The sequence below is a fragment of the Panthera uncia genome, chromosome E1 (genome assembly GCF_023721935.1).
Source record: "Panthera uncia isolate 11264 chromosome E1, Puncia_PCG_1.0, whole genome shotgun sequence".
In the NCBI taxonomy this organism is placed as follows: Eukaryota; Metazoa; Chordata; class Mammalia; order Carnivora; family Felidae; genus Panthera; species Panthera uncia.
The window spans coordinates 43,521,259-43,542,093 of record NC_064814.1 but is presented as its reverse complement, the minus strand read 5'-3'; the positions used below and the strand labels follow the sequence as shown (position 1 = coordinate 43,542,093).

Genomic DNA, 20,835 nt, shown 5'->3' with positions numbered 1-20,835 from the left:
TTTATTTACTTTGAGAGAGATGGCACAAGCAGGGGAGGGGCAGAGATAGAGGGAGAGAGAGAATGCCAAGCAGGCTCTGCACTGCCACCACAGAGCCAGACACGAGGCTTGAACCCACAAACTGTGAGATCATGACCTGAGCCAAAACCAATAGTCGGACGCTCAACCGACTGAGCCACCCCGGTGCTCCCAAAGCCATCTTTCTTATAACTTCGTTTTCTCATGGAGCATACCAGAGGTGGGAAAGCAATCATACCTGGGGTTTAAAATCACTAGCTACACTGGGCAGAGGCAAACTTTTGGATTCCTTGATAAAAGGCCAAAGTTGTACACTAAATGGTTTTAGGATGAACACAATACTAAAGATTGCAGCTAAAGAAAAATGACGGGCTTGAGATAAAAAGGGGGCTTATTTCGTAAAGTCAAAATGTCCGAGGTGAATAAACAGCATTAACTTTTCTCATGCATAGCTGTAATTTAAGAGAGGAAAATTCTGGTATATTAAAATTGAAGTGAATAAAAAGAAATCCAGTATGTGTTTAGTCATTCAGTACTTACATAAACCACTTAATTTATAATAACAAACTGAGACGGCCTATGTCAGCAGCCTAATACACTGGGAAAAGCATAGTTTCTTTGTACAAGAACAGTATTACCAGAGATAAACATCAAGAATTACTCATTAAGCTAAAGGGAAATCTGAGAATTAACAAATCTTAGTCTAAAGAGACACAGAGAAGTTTGGTTGTTCAAAATTTACACAATAATTTCCCCATGTACGTGAAAATAGGTGAACCAACTGTTTAGGGAAGGAACATCTAAACTTGGTTTGCTTTGAACCTCGTGATTGCTTCCCTAAGACAGGGAATTTAAGTTGAATGAAAAGTCCTTTGGAGCTGGAAAAGGACTGTTTTCTGTCAGTGAAGGTAAGACCACCCTATAAGATGAACTGAAACCCTGAAATTTCCTGCCAGCAAGGGAGAATAACTGAGGTAATTTCATACATATTATTCTGGAACTGGGAACCTCTGAGCCAGCCCTTTTCAATCTCCTCAGTTTCTTCTCTATAATTAGAACCTGGCCACAACCATTTCAAATAATGAATCTTATGGCTGGTATAAAAACTTGATTTCAGGAGTATACTTTCAAAAACCATTTAAGAATAAATATGGCCAATATAATTCTGTTTCCAATCATTAAAATTTGTTCTGCAGAACCAAACAGAAAACTATAAGAAAATGTTAAAATAAAATTTTTCACGCTAAAGAAATAATCTAATCCATAGTTAAGAAATCTAATCCATGTTTAAGAAATTGAAATTCTTGTGAGGATTTAGAAAAATTATATAAAGAAAGTGGCCTGAAGCCAGGCATGTAGCAGCACAACACATTAGATCCTTCCATCTGTTTTCTCTGGATACTCAAAAATTTAAAGCAAGGAATGTGTGGGTGTTAGTCAAATCTTTTGATTCAATGAACAAAATGTCTTTAAAATGTTTCACTGTCAAGGCCTGCCAGAGGAAGGCATTAGAAGAGCATACTCTCATGGTATTGGAAGTATTCCTGCCATAAGCTTATCAAAATTCCCTCCATCTCCAACCAAAGGTCATGTCCCACATAGTTGCCCAGGCTGAAAATAATTCTAATCCACTAGAGTTACACATAGAATGTGCCATTCCAGTGACAGCGCAGCTTACAGCAAGAGTTCTCCTCTAATGGGACTGACAATAGTAAGATTTTATTTCTAAATGTGTCTTGGAGCTTTCAAAGATTAAAACACACAGATCTTCACCACCCCAGCCTCCTTGCCTGTACAGGAAACAACCAAGTTGTGAGAGCGTTTATCAGGCATGGACAGACACATCAGGCCTTGCACGTGCTAGACAGGAATCACAAATGCTTGTTCCATGAGATGTCTTCTGTTAACCCGAAGCCTTTGGTTTATTTTGTTTAGCAAACCACTCATCACTTTTATCTGCCGCCATTGCCTATAGAAAGAGAATTGGAATATATATTTAAGTCTATAAAACAAAACATACAGTCCACTTGGTACCTCTCATTGCAAGTGCATTGTCCACAGTCATTAACAATTACAATATACTGAATGCATTCATTCGATATAGAGTATTATGTTGTTGTTTTTTTTTAATTTTTTTTTAACGTTTATTTATTTTTGAGACAGAGAGAGACAGAGCATGAGTGGGGGAGGGGCAGAGAAAGAGGGAGACACAGAATGTGAAGCAGGCTCCAGGCTCCGAGCTGTCAGCACAGAGCCCGACGCAGGGCTCAAACTCACGGACCGTGAGATCATGACCTGAGCTGAAGTCGGACGCTTAACCGACCAAGCCACCCAGGCGCCCCTAGAGTATTACGTTTAATTTCACTGGATGCTGATGAGTTTCGAGCAACTGTTTGCAGATTCTCACATGGCAGAGCGAAGGGTAAAGCGTGCAGCCAGGGGGTGTGGCTGGACAACTGACTGATCAGAGAGCAAGGAGCAAGACCCCTAGTCTGCGGGGGTCCTTGGTAGAACAGAAGGCTTGTCACTCTTCGCGTCTGGGTAGGCTCTCAAGAACTTTCAGTGCTAATGAGACGCAGTGTTACGAGACCAGATATGAAAAGCTATTTTCATGTTTTAGCCATTAAGCCTGGAATGATTTGCTTTTACAATGACTCCTCTGATACCATTCTACTGATGCTGGTACTGTTTGGTTAGTTTGGGGCCTCTTAATTAAAAAGGAAGCCTTGTGAATATGCTTTGGTTCCACTAGAGTGTTTTTATTTTATTATTCCATGAGGCTGAGACCATGGAGAAGGGCTTATAGAGTGATCCAGGCTTAGAACCTAAGTCTTTTAAAACTTCCTGTCCAGGGGCACCTGGGTGCTCAATCTGTTAAGCGTCCAACTTCGGCTCAGGTCATGGTCTCATGGTTCGTGAGTTTGAGCCCCACATTGGGCTCTGTGCTGACAGCTCAGAGCCTGGATCCTGCTTCGAATTCTGTCTCTCTCTCTCTCTCTCTCTCTCTCTCTCTCTCTCTGCCTCTCCTCTGCTCGCTCTCTGTCTCTCTCTCTCTCTCTCAAAAAGATAAAAACATTAAAAGAAACCCAACTTCCTGTAATACAAACATGCATATGCTAAAAGGGTATTTGGTAAGGATATACATTAACCTATTCAGTCAAAAATCAAGTACAGAAATACCTTTAAAAATGTCAGTTTTCATTATGAGCCAGGTATTATGCTAGGTTCGGGTGTGGTGGCAGAGACCTAGTCTGAGGCTTTGAGGAGCACACAGAATAGCTGAGGACTCAGATGGAGACAACTATTTTGCATGAGGGAGCATGCATGTGTGTGTCTCGTAGGGCATTTGCTATAAGAGAAGCACGAACAAGGTGATATCAGACCAAAAGAAAACAACTAAGTGGTTGGAGAAATGGTATAAAAAGACTCATATACCTCAGCAGGAAGTGCAAAGATGGTGTCTGCCACCGAAAATGAAGAAACAGAAGTATACGTATTTTTTATTTAGAAACCGTGAAGGTGAAAGTGGCTGTCTTGGGCGGTGGGATTCAGAGATGGGACTAGACACCGTCGCACCGACTTATATAAAATCTTAGTGTTATGTGACTTTCTTTTGATGAACATAAAAAGGTTTTTGAAAATCAAGGTATGCAAAATAAGAGAAAACCGACAAAGGTGCAGGAGTTTCTGTCACTTAGGAGCCATAAAAAATGAGGGAAACAACAAACGCTGGTGTGGAGGATCCAAGAAAGCTTCTGAGTTCCGAAGGATGAGCTGACTAAGAAGGAAGGAAACAAACCTTCGGGTGGAGGCAAGAAGATACATCTTGGTGAATATACACGGCTCAGTGGGACTAGAACAGGAGGAAGGGTGGGAGAGGGGCAGCACGGATCAGATAGCAGGGAAGGGCCAGACACGCTCCATGCTCTGTCAGAGTTTGGAATGTATCCTGGAGGCAGCAGGAGCTATGAGAAGACTAAACGGTTTTTGAAATTACTGGATTTATGTGTTAGAAAGCTGGTGTTGGCAGCAGGGATGGCTGGAAGGTGAGAGGAGGCTTTTGCACTATTATAGGTGATGATGAGGGCCCTTTCCAAAGGGAAGTGGATAGACGAGAGATTTCAGAGTGGAACTCACACCTCTTGGTGACTAAATAGTTAACAGAACTTAGGGATGAGGAGAAACAATGTTCAAAAATTGCTTTTTAATTCCAAAACAATTCTAAGATAAAAAGCCTATTAAATGTGAAAGTAAAAGCAGTTCCACTGCTAGGTATTTACCCAAGAGAAATGAAACATGTCTACAAGACTTATACAAGGATGTTCATAACAGTCTTCCTTCTAATAGATAAAAATGTTAAATTGCTCCACCTTTTTTTAAACATTTTTTCATGTTTATTTTTTGAGAGAGAGAGACAGAGCATGAGCAGGGCACTGGCAAAGAGACAGGGAGACACAGAATCCAAAGCAGGCTCCAAGGGCTGAGAGGTCAGCACAGAGCCTGATACGGGGCTTGAACTCATGAACTGTGAGATCATGACCTAAGCTGAAGTCAGACACTTAACGAACTGAGCCACCCAGGAGCCCCTAAATTGCTCTGCTTAAAAAAAAAAAAAAAAAAAAAAAAAAAAGTTTTATTTATTTTTTAGTAATCTCTACACCCAATGTGGGGCTTGAACTCACAACTCTGAGATCAAAGAGTTGCATGCTCTTCCAAGTGAGTCAGCCAGGTGCCCCTAATTTTTCTACTTTTTGAAATGGGTGAAGAGGTTTCGCTGGCTGTTAACACTAGTCTGGACAGAGACAGCACTAAACATAAAAAAAAGCTGATAAAACTGGACTTAAAATTTTTTCTGCTCTTCCCCACTTACAGCAATGGACAGATCATCTAAACAGAAAATCAACAAGGAAACAATGGCTTTGAATGACACACTGGACCGGATGGACTTAATGGATACATTCAGAACATTTCATCCTAAAGCGGTGGAATACACATTCTTCTCAAGTGCACATGGAACATTCGCCAGAAAAGATCACATACTGGGACACAAATCAGCCCTCAACAAGTACAAAAAGACTGAGATCATACCGTGCATATTTTCAGACCACAACACTATGAAACTCGCAATCAACCACAAGAAAAAATGTGGAAAGATAACAAATAGTTGGAGACTAAAATTTTTTCTGTTCTTATAAGACTGTGTTAAAATAAATCAGCAAGCCACAGACTGGGAATAGTACTTGCATTTGTAGAGATTTAACAAATGACTTGCTTCCAGAACTCCAATAAATCAATGAGATTTTTTTAAAAAAACAGATTTGAGCAGGCCTTGAAAAATAAGCAAAAACTCAAATGACAGAAGGGCCATTCCAGGAGAATAAAGTCATGTGAACAGACACACAGTATGGAAATATGTTCATATTTAGAGATTATAGACTAGAATAGCTAAGATGTAAAAGAGATCAGAGGTGTGTCTTCTAATCTGTTTGTCATGAAACTCAGTGGATCATATACATTGTTCTGTATTGATATAGTCCAATTATATTAAAGCTAATTAAAAAATACATAGGGAGGGGTGCCTGGGTGGCTCAGTCGGTTGAGCATCTGACTCTTGATTTTGGCTCAGTCATGATCCCAGGGTTGTGGGATGGAGCCCTGCATTGGATGCTCAGGGAAATTTTAACAAAAACTGGGTCTCAACTGACATTAAGGATATAGCATTGATTTTTTTGGGTGTAATATCAATATGGTATATAAGAATTTCTTGATTTTTATTTTTTTAAATTTTTACTTCTTTTAAGTTATCTTAAAATGTATAAAATACTTAAGTATTTAGGACTGAAATACAGCATCTAAGATTTGCCTTAAAATTCCCGAGGGGGGGAAAAAAAAAGTGGGGTGGAGGGAATGATGAAAGATTATGGCAGAGTTGAATGGTGACAATCACATAGGGATTTGCTGTATTCTCCTATGTGTTTCTGGAATTTTTAATCATCAAGTATTAAAAATAAAATCTACTAAGGAAAGAAATGGATGAAAGATTTGAACATAAAATTCATGAAGGAAGATATGCAAATAGGCAATAAGCAAATGAAAAGGTGCTCAACATCAACAATTATCAGGGAAATGCACATTAAGCCACACTGAGAAACCTCTGCACATGTTCTAGGAGAGCTAAAACAAAAACCCAGAAGAGCACAAATGCTGATGAGGATGTGGAAAAGTCGGAACTCTCAGATACGTACATGGCTGGTAGGAGCGTAAAATGGTTCAACCGCTTTGTACAGCGGTGGCAGTTTCTTACAAAGTAAAAACAGTTCCACTCTTAGGTATTTACCCAAGAAAAATGATTCATGTCTATAAGATTCACACAAGAGTGTTCACAGTAGGGGCGCCTGGATGGCTCAGCTGGTTGAGTATCTGGCTCTTGACTTCAGTTCAGGTCATGATTTCACAGTTTGTGGGATCAAGCACCGTGTTAGCCTCTGTGCTAATGTCAAGGAGCCAGCTTGGGATTCTCCTCCTCTCTCCCTCTCTCTCTGCCCCTCCCCAACTCGTGCTCTCTGTCTCTCTCTCAAAATAAAGAAACTTAAAAAAAAAAAAAAAAAGAATGTTCATAGTAGTCTTCCTTATAAATAGATAAAACTCTGGAAACAACTCAAATATCCACCATTGGAAGAATGGGTAAGCAAATCATCATATTCATAAAACTGAATACCATTCAGCAATTAAAAAAAGAACATGGGCACCTGGGTGGCTCAGTCAGTTAAGCGTCCGACTTTGGCTCACATCATGATCTCATCACGGTTTGTGAGTTTGAGCCCCGAATTGGGCTGCTTTGGATTCTCTCTCTCTCTCTCTCTCTCTTTCTGTCCCTCCCCGTTCATGTTCTTTCTCTCTCTAAGAAATAAATAAACATAAAAAAAAAAGAACTCTGATATGTACAATTACATGGAGGAATCCCAAAAATGTTATGTTGGGTGACAGAATCCAGGCACAAAAGAATATCTACTGAATGATTCCATTTTTAAGTCCAAGGACAAACACAAATAATGTGACAGAAATCAGTACAGTAGTCAGCTACTGTAGTAGTTGGTGGGAACTAGCTGGAAATGGGCACAAGAGAACTTTCTACAATGATGAAAGTGCTCTATATTTTGAGCAGCAGTTGTATGAGAAGAGTTAGCTGTCAAAACTTATCAAATTGAACACTAAATTTCTGTTTATTTAAATTCTAGGCAGGGGCTCGTGGGTAGCCCAGATTCTCTCTCTCCCTCTGCCCCTCTATCCTGCTCAAGCTCTCTTAAAAAAAAAAAAAAAAAAAAAAAAATATCATGTATATTTTACCTCAGTAACAACAACAAAAAATACTTGTTTGGAGCTTAGGGAGGAGTAGGGACTAGAAATTAGAAGTCAGAGAATGGGGGTACCTGGGTGACTCAGTCAGTTAAGTGTTCAACTCTTGTTTTCAGCTCAGGTCATGATCTCATGGTTCATGGGTTCAGCCCCATATTGGGCTCTGCGCTGACAGTGCGGGGCCTGATTAGGACTCTCTATCCTCTCTCTGCCCCTCCCCTGCTCTTGCTGCCTCTCAAAATAAATAAATTAAAAAAAAAAAAAAAAAAAAAGAGGGTCGGAGAATGATGGTTGCAGCTCAGCGCAGAGGTAACGAGAGGACTCAGAGAAGAAGAATGGTACATGAGAATAAAAGAGCCAAAGTGGGACCGCACTAAATCATTTTGGAATGAGACAGAAAGCCATGCCTGTGTCTGCGAAGCTGTCAAATATGAAGATGGCAGGATCTGTAAGACCAAAGCAGAAGTGAGCTCGAAAGAGGACGAAGTTGGTCAGTGATATGAAAAAGTAAGAAGGAAAAGAGTCTAACGAATGTGCCACCTGAGAGGTTGCCTGACATTCTCCTTTCCTTCATGATAAAATTTATAAATGCTACATTTTCTGTCTCTTGCTTTCGCTAACATTAACTGAATGTCTGTTATTATGTCAGCAGTTTGCCACGTTCTAGAAGCCACACGACAATCCTAGGAGGTGGCTAATATGATTTTCTCAAATTTTTAGGTAAGAAAACTGAAGTTTAGGGGCGTCTGAGCATGCAACTCTTGATCTTGAGGGTTGTGGGTTCGAGCCCCACATTGGACACAGAGATTTCTTAAAGGAAAACAACACTGAAGTTCAGAGAATTTAAGCAAATCACTTAAGGTCAGTCACACAGATATTAAGTGACAGAACCAGGACAGATTGATTCATTCCTTTAATCATCAACAGAGCACTCGCAGAGTTCCTATTACACACCAGGTGTGTGCCAGGAGCTGGAGTACAACAACTGCTTTGGGTGCTGCGGAAGACTGAGTTTGAGGAAGATAGAAAAGTAGCTGTGGGACTAAGCGAGACGGAGGTCATGGGTGACATCTACATGAGCGTTTCACAGAGTCACAGAGCCAGCGCACAACAGGCTGAAGCATGAAAGGGGTAAGAAGTAGAAACGGTATGTGGACAGATTTTTTAAAAGAAATATGGAGAAGGAGTTTGAGGGTAAAAGATTTTTAAAAGATGGGAGACTTGAAAGCTTGTTTGTGTGTGGAGGAGAACCATTCACTGGAAAGGACAGGAGTGGCAGTGTAGATTGGAGATGAGGGGACCAAAAGAGCTAAAAAGTGAAGGGGTGCATCCGGGCATTTCCCTTACCAAGCGGAGTCATGATGCATACAGCAGAGCAGCAGTGGTTGCCCAGGCAGCCTGGGCACATGCGAAGGGACAAATGCTGCACCCAGTTAAGGGTCACGAGGGTGGTGGGGGGGGTTGCTGGCTGGCTCAGTTGGTAGAGCGTGCGACTCTTGATCTTGGGGCTGTGGGTTCAAGCCCTACGTTGGGTGTAGATTACTTTAAAAACATAAAATATTTTAGGGGTGCCTGGCTGGCTCAATCGGTAGAGCATGAGACTCTTGATTTCAAAGGTTGTGTGTTTGAGCCCCATGTTGGGTGTAGAGATTACTTAAAAATAAAATCTTCAAACAAAACAAGAGTCATATGGGTGGCAATGAAAACACATAGTCCTGGCTCAGAAGTCACCCCAACAGCAAAAGGACACAGCTGTGGAACCTGTTGCTTTGGCCCTTCCCCCACACACTTAAGACCATCCCCGGTGGGCCTGTGGGCATATAAAGTCAGAAATAAGACTCACATCATCCAACAATTTGCTTCCTTCTGGATCCATCTCAGAAAGTTCTCGAAATGCTTCATCCCCCACAAAGCAAATTTCATGTCCATCCTACCGCAATAAAGAGAAAAGAAATTTGGCGGAAAGACACCTTGCAGAAACCCCTGGTGCAGCCCATCCCTTCCCTGAGTAATACTTACAGGGTCAGCCAGAATGACCACCTGCACTGTTGCTTTCCCTGGGGTATCCAGACTCACCAGGGGAGTCAGAATCTTCTGGTTCTCCCTTTTCATTAAGTCTTCTAAGTCTGATAACTTGAGGAAGACAAAGAGGCAAAGTGAGCAAGGGGTCATGTACCACTCACGCTGTGGTCCTCAGCGGCCCTGGGGGAGGATGAGATCAACCAGAGAGAACTCGGGCACCATGTGTTTGATTTTATTATCTCAGCTGCTCTTGAGACAACTGTTGAACTTGATACCAAAGCCACAATCAGAATGAACCGAAAGAAGGGGCGGGGGGGGCGACATTCTTAGCAGGTTCAACCAGCTAGTCATAGAGCTTAAACCAAAGATCTAAGACCAAACATTACCTCTTTTTGGGGGCAAGAAAAGGCAATTCTTCCAAAAGCTGCTGCATGATCAACTGTACCTTTGATACCCTGTAGTTCGAGCTTACACTGAAAAGAAATAAGAAAGGTTTATTTTTTGGAACACGTTATATGTATGGTTAAAAAAAAAAAATTCAAACAGTACTAAAGGAATAAAGTTAAAACTAACGCTCCCTTCTACTCTCCCCAGTGGCAACTAGTCAACAGTTTCCTGGAAGACACATGGCATGCACAGATCTTTTTTTTTTTCACACAAACGGTGGCATAATTTACACATTATTCTGTCCCTTGTTTCTACCCAATGTTACTATGTCAGCACGTAAGGATTCACCCCATTCTTTCTGACAGCTGCACGGTAATCCATTCTATGGATGAACCATAAATTACTGAACTACTCCTCTAATGCACAGAACACTGAGGTTATTTCTTATCTTCTGCTATTACAAACAGTGCTGCAACAGACAACTTTGTACACATTTCTTTGTGCACGTGTATGGTGAGTAGGTCTGTAAAATAAATTCCTGGGAGTAGACCTACTGAGTCAGAGTGCACGGACTAAATCATGTTCAAATGCTAGGTTATTTAAGGGGGAAAAAAAAAGATGAAAATCAATGATCACTTCTGACTCCGCAATTCCACTTCTGAAAGGTTATAGCCCTAAAAATAAACAAAGATAATATATGGGTGATGGTTATCAGCAATTTTTATTTTCTTCTTTCTGCTTACCTATGTAAATATTGAGTCACTGTGAAAAGACTCTGAGAATAACCTTCATGTGATCCTCATTTGTAAGCCAAACTCAAAGTAACAGATTACTTCTCTCCAAGATCACTCACCTGGTTATCAGCATAGCCCAGCAAAGCCCTTTGCTTCTCTTCATCTTTTTCATAAATTTTCATTCCCAGTAGATTAGACCAGTAGTTCAAGGATTTCTGAAGATCAGACACTGCTAGAGTTACTTTTAATATAGGATCTGGAGAGTAATAAAACAGTAGGAATGGATAGGTCAGCACAGTGGAATAGAACAGGAAGACTAAATCAGGCTCGTGTATAGATGAGTTCAGTTTACGATAAGAAAGGGATCAGTATGAAAGTGCATATTATTCAAAAAATGGCATGAAGAAAGCTGGCTTGTCATTTGGTTAGAAAAACTACACCTTTAAACGAAATGGCAAAATACATTCCTAATGGGTTAAAGGATTTAGTTTAAAGAATGAAATCATGGGGTGCCTGGGTGGCTCAGTGGGTTAAGCATCCGCCTTCGGCTCAGGTCATGATCTCACGGTTTGTGAGTTCGAGCCCCGTTGGGCTCTGTGCTGACAGCTCAGAGCCTGGAGCCTGCTTCGGATTCTGTGTCTCCCTCTCTCTCTGCCCCTTCCCTGCTTGTGCTGTCTCTCAAAAATGAATAAATGTTAAAAAAAAAAAAATGAAATCATGAAAATACTAAAAACAATTATTATTACTGCTACAATTTTGGGGTGTAGAAAGATTTTTTTTTAAACCTGACACCAAAGGTAGAAAAACCAGGAAAGAAAAAATGTATTAGGTTAATCACATGAAATGGAAAATTCCTAGACAACAACCACCCCCCTCCAAGAAAAGAAAAAAAAAAAAGATAATCAAAGAGTAAATGACAAAGTGAGAAACATTTTTGCAACATATATGACAAAAAGTCCTGAATACTTTTTTCCTCTTTTAGTTTATTTATTTATTCTTGAGAGAAAGGGGGAGGGGGAGAGGGGGGGGGGAGAGAGAGAGAGAGAGAGAGAGAGAGAGAGAGAACGAGCAAGGAAGGGGCAGAAAGAGAGGAAGAGAGGATCCCAAGCAGGTTCCACACTGTCAGCACAGAGCCTGACTCAGGGCTCAAACCCTTGAACTGTCAGATCATGACCTGAGCTGAAATCAAGACTCAGAGGCTCGACTGACTGAGCCACTCAGGCGCCCCAGTCCTTAATATTTAAATCACCTTTAAACATTAGTAGGAAAAAGACGAACATCCTAAAAAAATAGGTAAAAAGCACAAAGCGGTAACCCACAAAAGAAGGACTTGGAATGGTCAATGAACACATGAAAAAACATTCAACCTCACAAATAATCAAAGAATTTGGAATTAAAACACAACATTTTGCCATCTCACTGGCAAATAATTTTAAAAGTTCACAGTGTTAGCTGTGATAGGGCAGGGGGGAGAATCATAATCATATAGTACTGGCAGAGTGTAAATTAGTTCATTTCTGGGCAGCAATTTGACAGAATGTACCCAAAGCCTAAAAAAAGGTAAACTGCTTTTGAAAGAGCTATCCTATTATCACCAATTAAAGAAGTAATTGTAGATATATGAAGGGCTTTCTGAACAAAGACATTCTTTACACTGCTGCTTGTAACAATGAAACACTAAGGACAACATAAACATCCAACAATAGGCAACTGTTTGATTCCTGGATGTAATACATAGGAATCGCTATAATGGAACATAAGATATACATATATACATACATACATACATACACACACACACACATATATATGTGTACATACGTATATATACATACATATATACATACATATGTACATATATATACACACACACATACATACTTATATACATATATGTACACACACACATATACATAGATATACATTCCTTTTGATAAATGATTGGAAAGATACACTCTAAAATGTTAACAGTGATTATCTCTGGCTTTGTGGGTACTGTTTTCGTCTTTCTTCTTTGCTTATCTGTGTAGGAAAAAAAATCTATTTTTTCCAAAAAGAATAAAAGTTATATTAAAACATTTAACATTATTGGAAATTTTTATATTGTAAAGTGACCCCTGAAGAGCTGTTCTGACTATGGTAAATTCAGTACATTTGTCTTCAGTTTTCACCGCCTCGGCCCGTCTCTCTGCCTCTCCCTTCTGCATGTGTGCACTCTCTCTCTCCCCGCGAGGGAAGCGGCTCTAGGACAGGTGGACCCCCGTGGGCAAGAGAATGGAGAGAAGAGCTGGATTCTTGATGCCATTGCTGAGCTGCTGAGTCCACTAACACTGAGCTGTTCCTACCTATAGGATACCCGCTCCGTGAGCTAGAACGTTTTCTTCATGTGCCGGCTAGTCTGAGATCGATTTTGATACAGCTGAAAATATCCTAGTAGAGATTACCAGTAGAATAGAGCCCAAACCAGTGTAGATTCCCTAGAATTATGCACTGAAGTTCTAATATGAAAATATGATTTCTCAAAGAACAAAACGCTGGCTTGGGAAAGACATGTCATGGCAACACAGAAAGACTTCACGGGAGAAAGAAATCTGGCTCCTCTCTCCTTTCATCAAAGATGTCGTTAGACAGAGGGCTTTTACTAGTCCCGCTATAATTACCTGACTGAGGTGGACTTCGATTCTGCAAATAGAACTTATATCCTCCTGGGGCTTCAGTTTCAAAAACACCTTCCGTAACTTCGCTGAGTGGCCACTCCAGCCTTCTGGCATTGCTGACGGCCTGGTTAGAAGCGAGTGTGATACCCTATGACAAACAACAGTACCATCAACTGTATAACCATGGATCTTTTCTAGAACAAGATAATGAGCCAAAACCCCGCTGCCTTTACATGATGCCACCGAAGATTTAATTGGCATTCAAAATTTTCGCCTAGGACATATTTCTCCTCCAAAGATTCCAAATGTTGTGAATTGTAGGACAGAAATTCAAAGGCTAGAGAAGTTTGATCCATTTAACACCAAAGATAATCTTTCATTTTTGTTTTTTGTTTAAAATTTTTATTTAACAAAGATAATCTCTTCTAATTTTAAAGATCTAGTCAGAGAAATCTTGATCTTACTTTAGTTTGCCAGCTACCTATTTAAGATGTTTTTTATTTTTGCTTTCTAAACAAAATAATTTAAGCCAATTATCAAGGTATCATTTAAATTTAATCAAAATACCTAAAAATGTACACTGTCTTCTGATAAGACCAGCTGTACTTTTTTTTAAATTAAAAAAAAATGTTTATTTATTTGTGAGAGAGAGACAGAGTGTGAGTGGGGGAGGGGCAGAAAGAGAGGGAGACACAGAATTCAAAGCAGGCTCCAGGCTCTGAGCTGTCAGCACAGAGCCCGAGGCGGGCCTCGAACTCACAAACCGTGAGATCATGACCTGAGCCGAAGTCGGAGGCTCAACCAACTGAGCCACCCAGGCACCCCAGACCAGCTGCACTTCTAACTTGGATTATCATAACAGCTTCTCTTGGGGTGCCTGGATGACTCAGTCAGTTATGTGTCTGATTCTTGATTTCGGCTCCAGTCATGATCTCGCAGTTCATGAGATCAAGACCTGCGTCAGCCTCTGCACTGATAACGTGGAGCCTGCTTGGGATTCTCACTCTTTCCTCTCTCTGTCCTGCACATGTGCTCTCTTAAAATAAATAAACATTAAAAAAAAAACAAAAAAAAACAAAGCCAGCCTCTCTTTCCCTGAGTCTTGTCAATCCATCCTCCATTCTGCAGCCAGAGTAAAATTTCTGAAACACACCCTACTCTCAAGACAGCGACCTTATGTTGTTTTTCCCCTGCTTAAAACCCTTGATAGCTCCTCATGTCGCTCAGGGATGGCTTCTAATGGCCTGAAAGGCCCAAAACAATCTGAGCCCAGGTCATTTCGGACCCATCTCCTCTCACTTTCCTCTTGCTCTGTCTATTCCAGCCACACTGGCCTCCGTGCATTTTCTCAAATGTGCCAGCTGCTGTTTGAGGGCTTCTGCACAGGCTGTTCTCTATCTGGATTGCTCTTCCCCAGGATACCACATGCCTAACTCTTCTCTCCTGAGAGAATTTCCTCTAATGTCACCTCCTCATTGATCCCTACCCTTGAAACCTTCGTTAAAACTAAAACCAGTCACTTGTCCCATAATCCCCACCACCCCTTATTCTGCTATGACTTTATTCCCCTGCCAGGCATAAATTTTTGTCTGTTTAATTCACTGGTTATCCAAAGTTCCTAGAACTGTGCCTGGCACATAGAAGGCACTCAATACATGTTTGTGGCATGAATAAACACCACAATGTGTAATTTAGTACATAGTTCATTAAACGTATTTGTTAACATACATGTAAACTAAGTTCCTAAGTGTGAAACTGCAAGGCCAAAGGATAGATGCATTAACTATTTTGATAGTGACAAAGTGAGGTTGTAGCCATGTACACCCTTACTGGTAACGTGTGAGAGTGGCACTTTTTTAACACCCTTTCTAACACGGTGCGTTATCACACTTTTTGAGTTTTGCCAATCGGTGACAAATGGCAGCTTGGCAGTTGAACGTTTTTTTTTCAATGTTTAAGAGACATTTCTCATTTACTTTCTGTGGCTGTCTATTCAGTTTTTGTCCTTTTTTCAAAAAATTAAGTTGTTGATCCTCTTATTTTTTTTTAATTTTGCAATGGTTATTTATTTTTGAGAGAGAGAGAGAGATAGACGGTGAGCGGGGGAGGGGCAGAGAGAGAGGGAGACACAGAATCCGAAGCAGGCTCCAGGCCCCGTGCTCTCGGCACAGAGCCTGACGCGGGGCCTGAACCCATGAACCGCGAGATCATGACCTGAGCCGAAGTCAGGCACCCAACCGACTGAGCCACCCAGGCTCCCCATCCTCCTCTTTCTCATGTACAGGGATTCTTTACAGAAATGGGAGGTCTATGTAACCTGTTTTTCTTTTTGTTCCACAAACTGAGGAGCACAGAAGGTCCCTTTCCTCAGGGATACTTTCCTGCCGGAGTCTCTCAGGAAGACCCAGGGCGGAACAGCCGAGCTGCTCTCCTCCACCTACATGCTCTCTGGCCCCTGCGGCTCCATCAATCAACATCTGACTGGAGCCGGTGCAATGTTCATGGTGCCAAATGGTTTTGCTCTTTCTTCTCTCCCTGATTTAAATTTGGGAGAGCGAAGAAAAGGAGAAACACAAAGAAATTTTCACATACACTCAATCACCAAATCCTCTTAACTCTACCTCCTAAACAGCTCTCAAGTCCACCCACTTCTCTCCATCTCCCACAACTACCAGGTTAGGTAAGGAGCGGCCAGTCGCTTCCCATACCACCCTTTGAGCCAGTTGCCTCACTTCCAGCTTGGCTCCCTTCCAACCTGATCTCCGTGCTGCAGCCAGGCGGATTCTTGCACACCACACGGTGTCATCCCCGCCGCTTAAAAATGGCTTCACTCTATTTTTAGAATGTAGTCTGAACACCCTCACGTGATGCGGTCCCAGCTTACTTCTCCAGCCTCACAACTGCCCCTTCGTCTTCACGCACCTCACTAGACACAAACTGTGCTACTCACTGTCCCCTGACCGCCATGCTGCCTCTCACCTCCAGGCCTGCGCGCATGCCGAGACACAAGTCTCACTCTCCCACCCCGACCCCACTCACCGGCTCGGCTGTCACTTCTGGAGAGATTTCCCTGCACTCTCACCTCTCTGGGAATAAGCTGGGAGTTCTTCCCAGGCGTTCCCACATCTGCCTGTCCTCATCCCATCCCAATCCTGGCACTTATCACACTGCATTCTTTTGTCTCTTTACTTGTTTCCCCACAAGACAGGAAGCTCCTTAGGCCAGGGAACATGCTTCATTCTACTGTACCCCCAGGACCTAACCAGGTACATGGCATACAGTAAGTCACAGTGAATATCTATTAAATGAATAAATTAGTGAGAGACATACAGAGTGAGAAAGAGAAAAACAAAGATACTAGTATGTTACATCTGAACAGTCCTTTTCATTTACAAACCACTTTTATAGATAATTTGATCCTCCTAAAAATTCCACCTTGATATCACTATTATTTTAACAGGAGTTAACAGGAGTAGCAAGAGCAAATGACCAAAATAAACATCTAGCATGAGGCAGGTTTGCTTAGCAGAGAGTAAAAACTAGTGCCTCCTATCTCGCTGTGTATTTGGGCCCAGAGACATTATATCTACCATGAGTAACTGCTCAGTAAGAGGAAGATACTATAACTATTAGATGCACAGTAACTTGAATTCTTGCATGAAAGAATGTAGCGCATGCAATGCCTTCTTCTCTTTCTCCTTAAAGCTTCTCATGTTTTTCTCTAGCACTGGCTGTAATAGTGCAGCCCAATCTTAACAGTTCGCAAGAGAGATAATTCTCTGGTTGGTGATCAGGGCCTGACCAGACCCATGACGCTGGCCCTTCTACCTCTCAAGGTTCAGTCATTCCCCCAGAGTCGTCTTGTCTCTGTCAAAGCTGTTTCTAAGTCTTAACTTTTTTTTTTTTTTTTTAGGTTTTTTGTTTTTAATGTTTATTTATTTTTTGAACGAGAGAGAGACAGAGCATGAGCAGGGGAGGGGCAGAGACAGACAGGGAGACACAGAATCCGAAGCAGGCTGCAGGCTCCAAGCTGTCAGCACAGAACCTGACGCAGGGCTCGAACTCACAAATGGCGAGATCATGACCTGAGCCAAAGACGGACACTCAACCAACTGAGCCACCCACGTGCCGCTTAATTTTTTTTTTTAATGTTTATTTTTTTGAGAGAGAGAGAGAGAGAGAGAGAGAGACAACGAACACACGGGGGAGGAGTAAAGAGAGGGAGATGCAGAATCTGAAGCAGGTTCCAGGCTCTGAGCAGTCAGCACAGAGCCCAGTGCAGGGCTTGAACCCATAACCCCAGGATCATGACCTGAGCTGAAATCAAGAGTTGGATGCTCAACCAACTCTTGATTTTGTTTGGCTCAGGTCACGGTCTCACCTTTTGTGGGATCAAGCCCCACATCAGGCTCTGTGCTGTTAGGGATTCTTGGGATTCTTTCTCCCCACTCCCTGCCCCTCCCCTGTTTGCACGCTCACTCTCAAAAAAACAAAACAAAACAAAACAAAACCCCATAAAACTAATCGCTAACCTGCACCCAAAGGCCGTCAATTCAGCAGTCATCATACCTAACGTCGTATCAGGGATCTCAATAAAAGGCACAGCCAAAAATCTACTAGAATGAAATGACATTTACCATGAAGTCATTGCCAAGCTTGTAGTGTCCGATGCCATAATTGTAAGTCAGTTCTGCGACAAAATGATCATCCTCAGGTCCAAATCCCACCATTGTCTTACTCCATTTCCCATCATAAGGCCTAGAAAAATGAAAGTAAGTGAACCCAGTGACACAGACAAAATCTGCCTCAGGCCTCCCCTAAGGACTTCTTGGGACAGAGCAGTGGGCAGTCACCTCTGGTCCTCTAAGTACCCATAAAGATGAGATGACCTGTCAGCTGGTGCTAAAAGCAGCAATGGACAGTATGTGTGGGTCCCACCACAGAGGCTCCAAAGACCATCTGTCTGGCACTTATTCGAGGGAAAGATTTGTTTACCTTTCTTTAAAGTAAAGGACAGACTCCTATAAAGACGCTTCTCCAACCTGACCTTTATTTTCGTACATATCCATCAACAAACATGCAATTCTCGTGAGGCTTGGAATTTTCCAGCTTGCTATGGCTACTAAGCTTAAGAGACCCTTGATAAAGCGTTGCTTCATTTAGAACACACACTTACTTGTGTTCTTGAAGTTGCCACCTTAATTTATTTTCTCCTGAATTTATTCCACTGCCTTATACTCACTTTGAGAAACTGTCTTCTCTTCTCCAGGAGTATTTAGAGCCTAAACGAGATTTTAAGAAACAAGGGGTCGGGCACCTGTGTGGCTCAGTCAGTTAAGTGTCAGACTTCGGCTCAAGTCATGATCTCACGGTTCGTGAGTTCGAGCCCTGCATCGGGCTCTGTGCTGACAGCTCAGAGCCTGGAGTCAGCTTTGGATTCTGTGTGTCCCTCTCTCTCTGCCCCTCGCCTGCTTGCACTCTGTCTCTTTCAAAAATAAAAAAATAAAATATATAAATAAATAAAACATAAATAAATAACATTAGAAACAAGGTGTCATACCCATTACAGGCAGCTTTGCAGCCCTCTTCAAATTCCTCATGCCGCAGAATCTAGTAAGGAAATTACAATAAATTGTCAAGTGTTACCAGTATACTGTATACAGCATATTTAGCACAACTTAAAATGTTAAAACACAAACATTTATAACTTATATATAATAACATATAAGCTTTACTTGTAAGACAAAGATAATGAGCTTTGTATCTTGCCCAGACTAGAAGTAGGAGAGGTAAGGAAGAACAGTTTGACACCAAGGGTGAGACAACCAAAGCTGTGAAATCTACTTACACTGGGAAGCAGTGCTGTGTAGTTAAAACAACAACAACAACAACAACAACAACAACAACAACATCCCCCAAAAACCAAAGTTTGGCCTTCAGCATTAGAGAATGCTGATTTGGAATTCTGGATGTCACTCAATAGTTGTGTAACTGTGAGAATGTTGCTTAGGGTCTGAGTCTCCCAATGTGTTGTGAAAATAATTTATTAGACCATTTGACACAGAACCCCACACACAGTAGGCTCTCAATGTCTTAGTTTCTACTCTCCTTTTTGATTCCCACTGCTACTGCTCCAGTTCAAGTTCCCATCAGTTCTCTCCTAGACTATTAAAAATCATCTTCATTGATCTTTTTCCTTAATACCACCACAAAATTATGTGCCTAATGCACACAGCTCTGATCACATCATTACCCTATTCTAAAATGTAAGACAGCTCCCAAATTACTGTGCCATAAAATCCAAATTTCTTAGTATTCAAGATACTATCAGAAGTGTCCTGATATCCCATCTCAACCTCATCTGAGTAATCTAAGCTAAAGACACAGAAAACTAGCGGTGTTTCTCAAACATAACTTATCTTTGCATTGGCTCTTCAACTTTTCTAGTATACTCCTCCCTCTAATCTTGGTTTGTGGAAATCTTAGCTATCTTTAGAGATCAACTCAAACACAAGGTCTCCATGAATTATTTCCTGATGACCCAGCCCAAAGTTAAATCTCTTCTGTCATATTTTTGTAATAGTGGAAGCAAACACTTATATAGCACATACGATGTATCAAATACTACACATATAACAGTATTTAATTTTCATAACAACCTTTAATCAATGAGGAAACATGTTAAGGGAGAGTTTTGTGGTTTTCCATCACTTATCAAGTTTTGACTTCCATTACTGTACTATGTACAATGTACTACGTACAAATCCAATTCTCAACTCCACCCCCAACCTAGGCCAGGAGCTTTAGTTGAAGACAGATACTAGGGTCATTTTCATTTTTGTCACCAAAGTTCAACACACGACCATGAAACACGGAGGATGTATTTTAAATGACTGATGGATTCAGGTAACGCCCTTGCACTCCATGACTTCTGCACTGTCTCTGCATTAAATTGCACTCTTGCACCTCTAAAGCCCTTGCTTACACTCCCCAATAGCTTCCACCAACATTTGCCACCCAGGTGATCCCTGTAGATGGCAGCTGCTCAGGGCTGGAGAGGGCGCTTCCGCGTGTTGGAAAGAATGGGTTCTGACTTAGGGCAGGCGCTTTTGAATACACAAAAGGGACTATTCAAAGCAGCCCTAAGAGAAGCAAAGCTCTAAATAGGCAATCTAAACCTTAAGGCTCCAAACCGGAAGAGGCTGAGTTGTTTACTGGAAAAGTATTATATTACTTTTTGTTTACTGTCTTTCCCCCAGGCTGGAAGCCCCAGGAGGGCTGAGGCTCAATACCTGCAAATGAACTAGGAAAGAAACGTGTGTGGGCACACAGTCGAGGACTAATAAAGGCCCCTTTCAAAGTCATCTAACCCAACCAGTGACATGCAACACTTCCCGAAGCTGAAAACTCGACAAGGCTAAAAAGAGTCCAGGGCTAAGGTCGGACACCCATTTGTCCCCACCATCGTGTGCCAGCCCCTCCGGGCCCTGTCTGCACCTTCATTCCAAGGACATCGCGAAAGAAATGCGTCGTCTGGAAGCGGTTTCCCACTTTGAATACGAAGTGCAAAGCTCGACGAGAAGCCATACCCACCGGCGCCACTCCCATCAGCCGTACAGTGCTGCCCGCCGGCAGCTGCGCAGACGGGTCGGTGACGTCAC

At 41.8% G+C, this 20,835-nt stretch overlaps 1 protein-coding gene across 1 annotated transcript; it reads right to left on the bottom strand.

Moving 5' to 3' along the window:
• Nucleotides 1-1,712: 1,712 nt before the first annotated feature.
• On the bottom strand, nt 1,713-20,805 carry GLOD4 (glyoxalase domain containing 4). The gene is made up of 9 exons (XM_049636717.1): nt 20,672-20,805; nt 18,735-18,784; nt 17,812-17,932; nt 13,178-13,322; nt 10,637-10,773; nt 9,783-9,869; nt 9,394-9,507; nt 9,218-9,304; nt 1,713-1,987 (listed from the first exon to the last, which is right to left on the bottom strand). Exons 1-9 carry the CDS (start codon nt 20,780-20,782, stop codon nt 1,922-1,924), a joined length of 918 nt encoding a protein of 305 aa, XP_049492674.1. The 5' UTR covers nt 20,783-20,805; the 3' UTR covers nt 1,713-1,921.
• Between the last annotated feature and the right edge of the window lie 30 nt (nt 20,806-20,835).

Coding starts and splice junctions, on each gene's coding strand:
- GLOD4 (XM_049636717.1), bottom strand. CDS start 20,782: ATGGGAGTGGCGCCGGTGGGTATGGCTTCTCGTCGAGCTTTGCACTTC. Junction 9,870..10,636: donor TGGGCTATGCTGATAACCAG/GTGAGTGATCTT, acceptor ATTTCTTTTCAG/TGTAAGCTCGAACTACAGGG. Junction 9,508..9,782: donor TTTCTTGCCCCCAAAAAGAG/GTAATGTTTGGT, acceptor GTCTTCCTCAAG/TTATCAGACTTAGAAGACTT.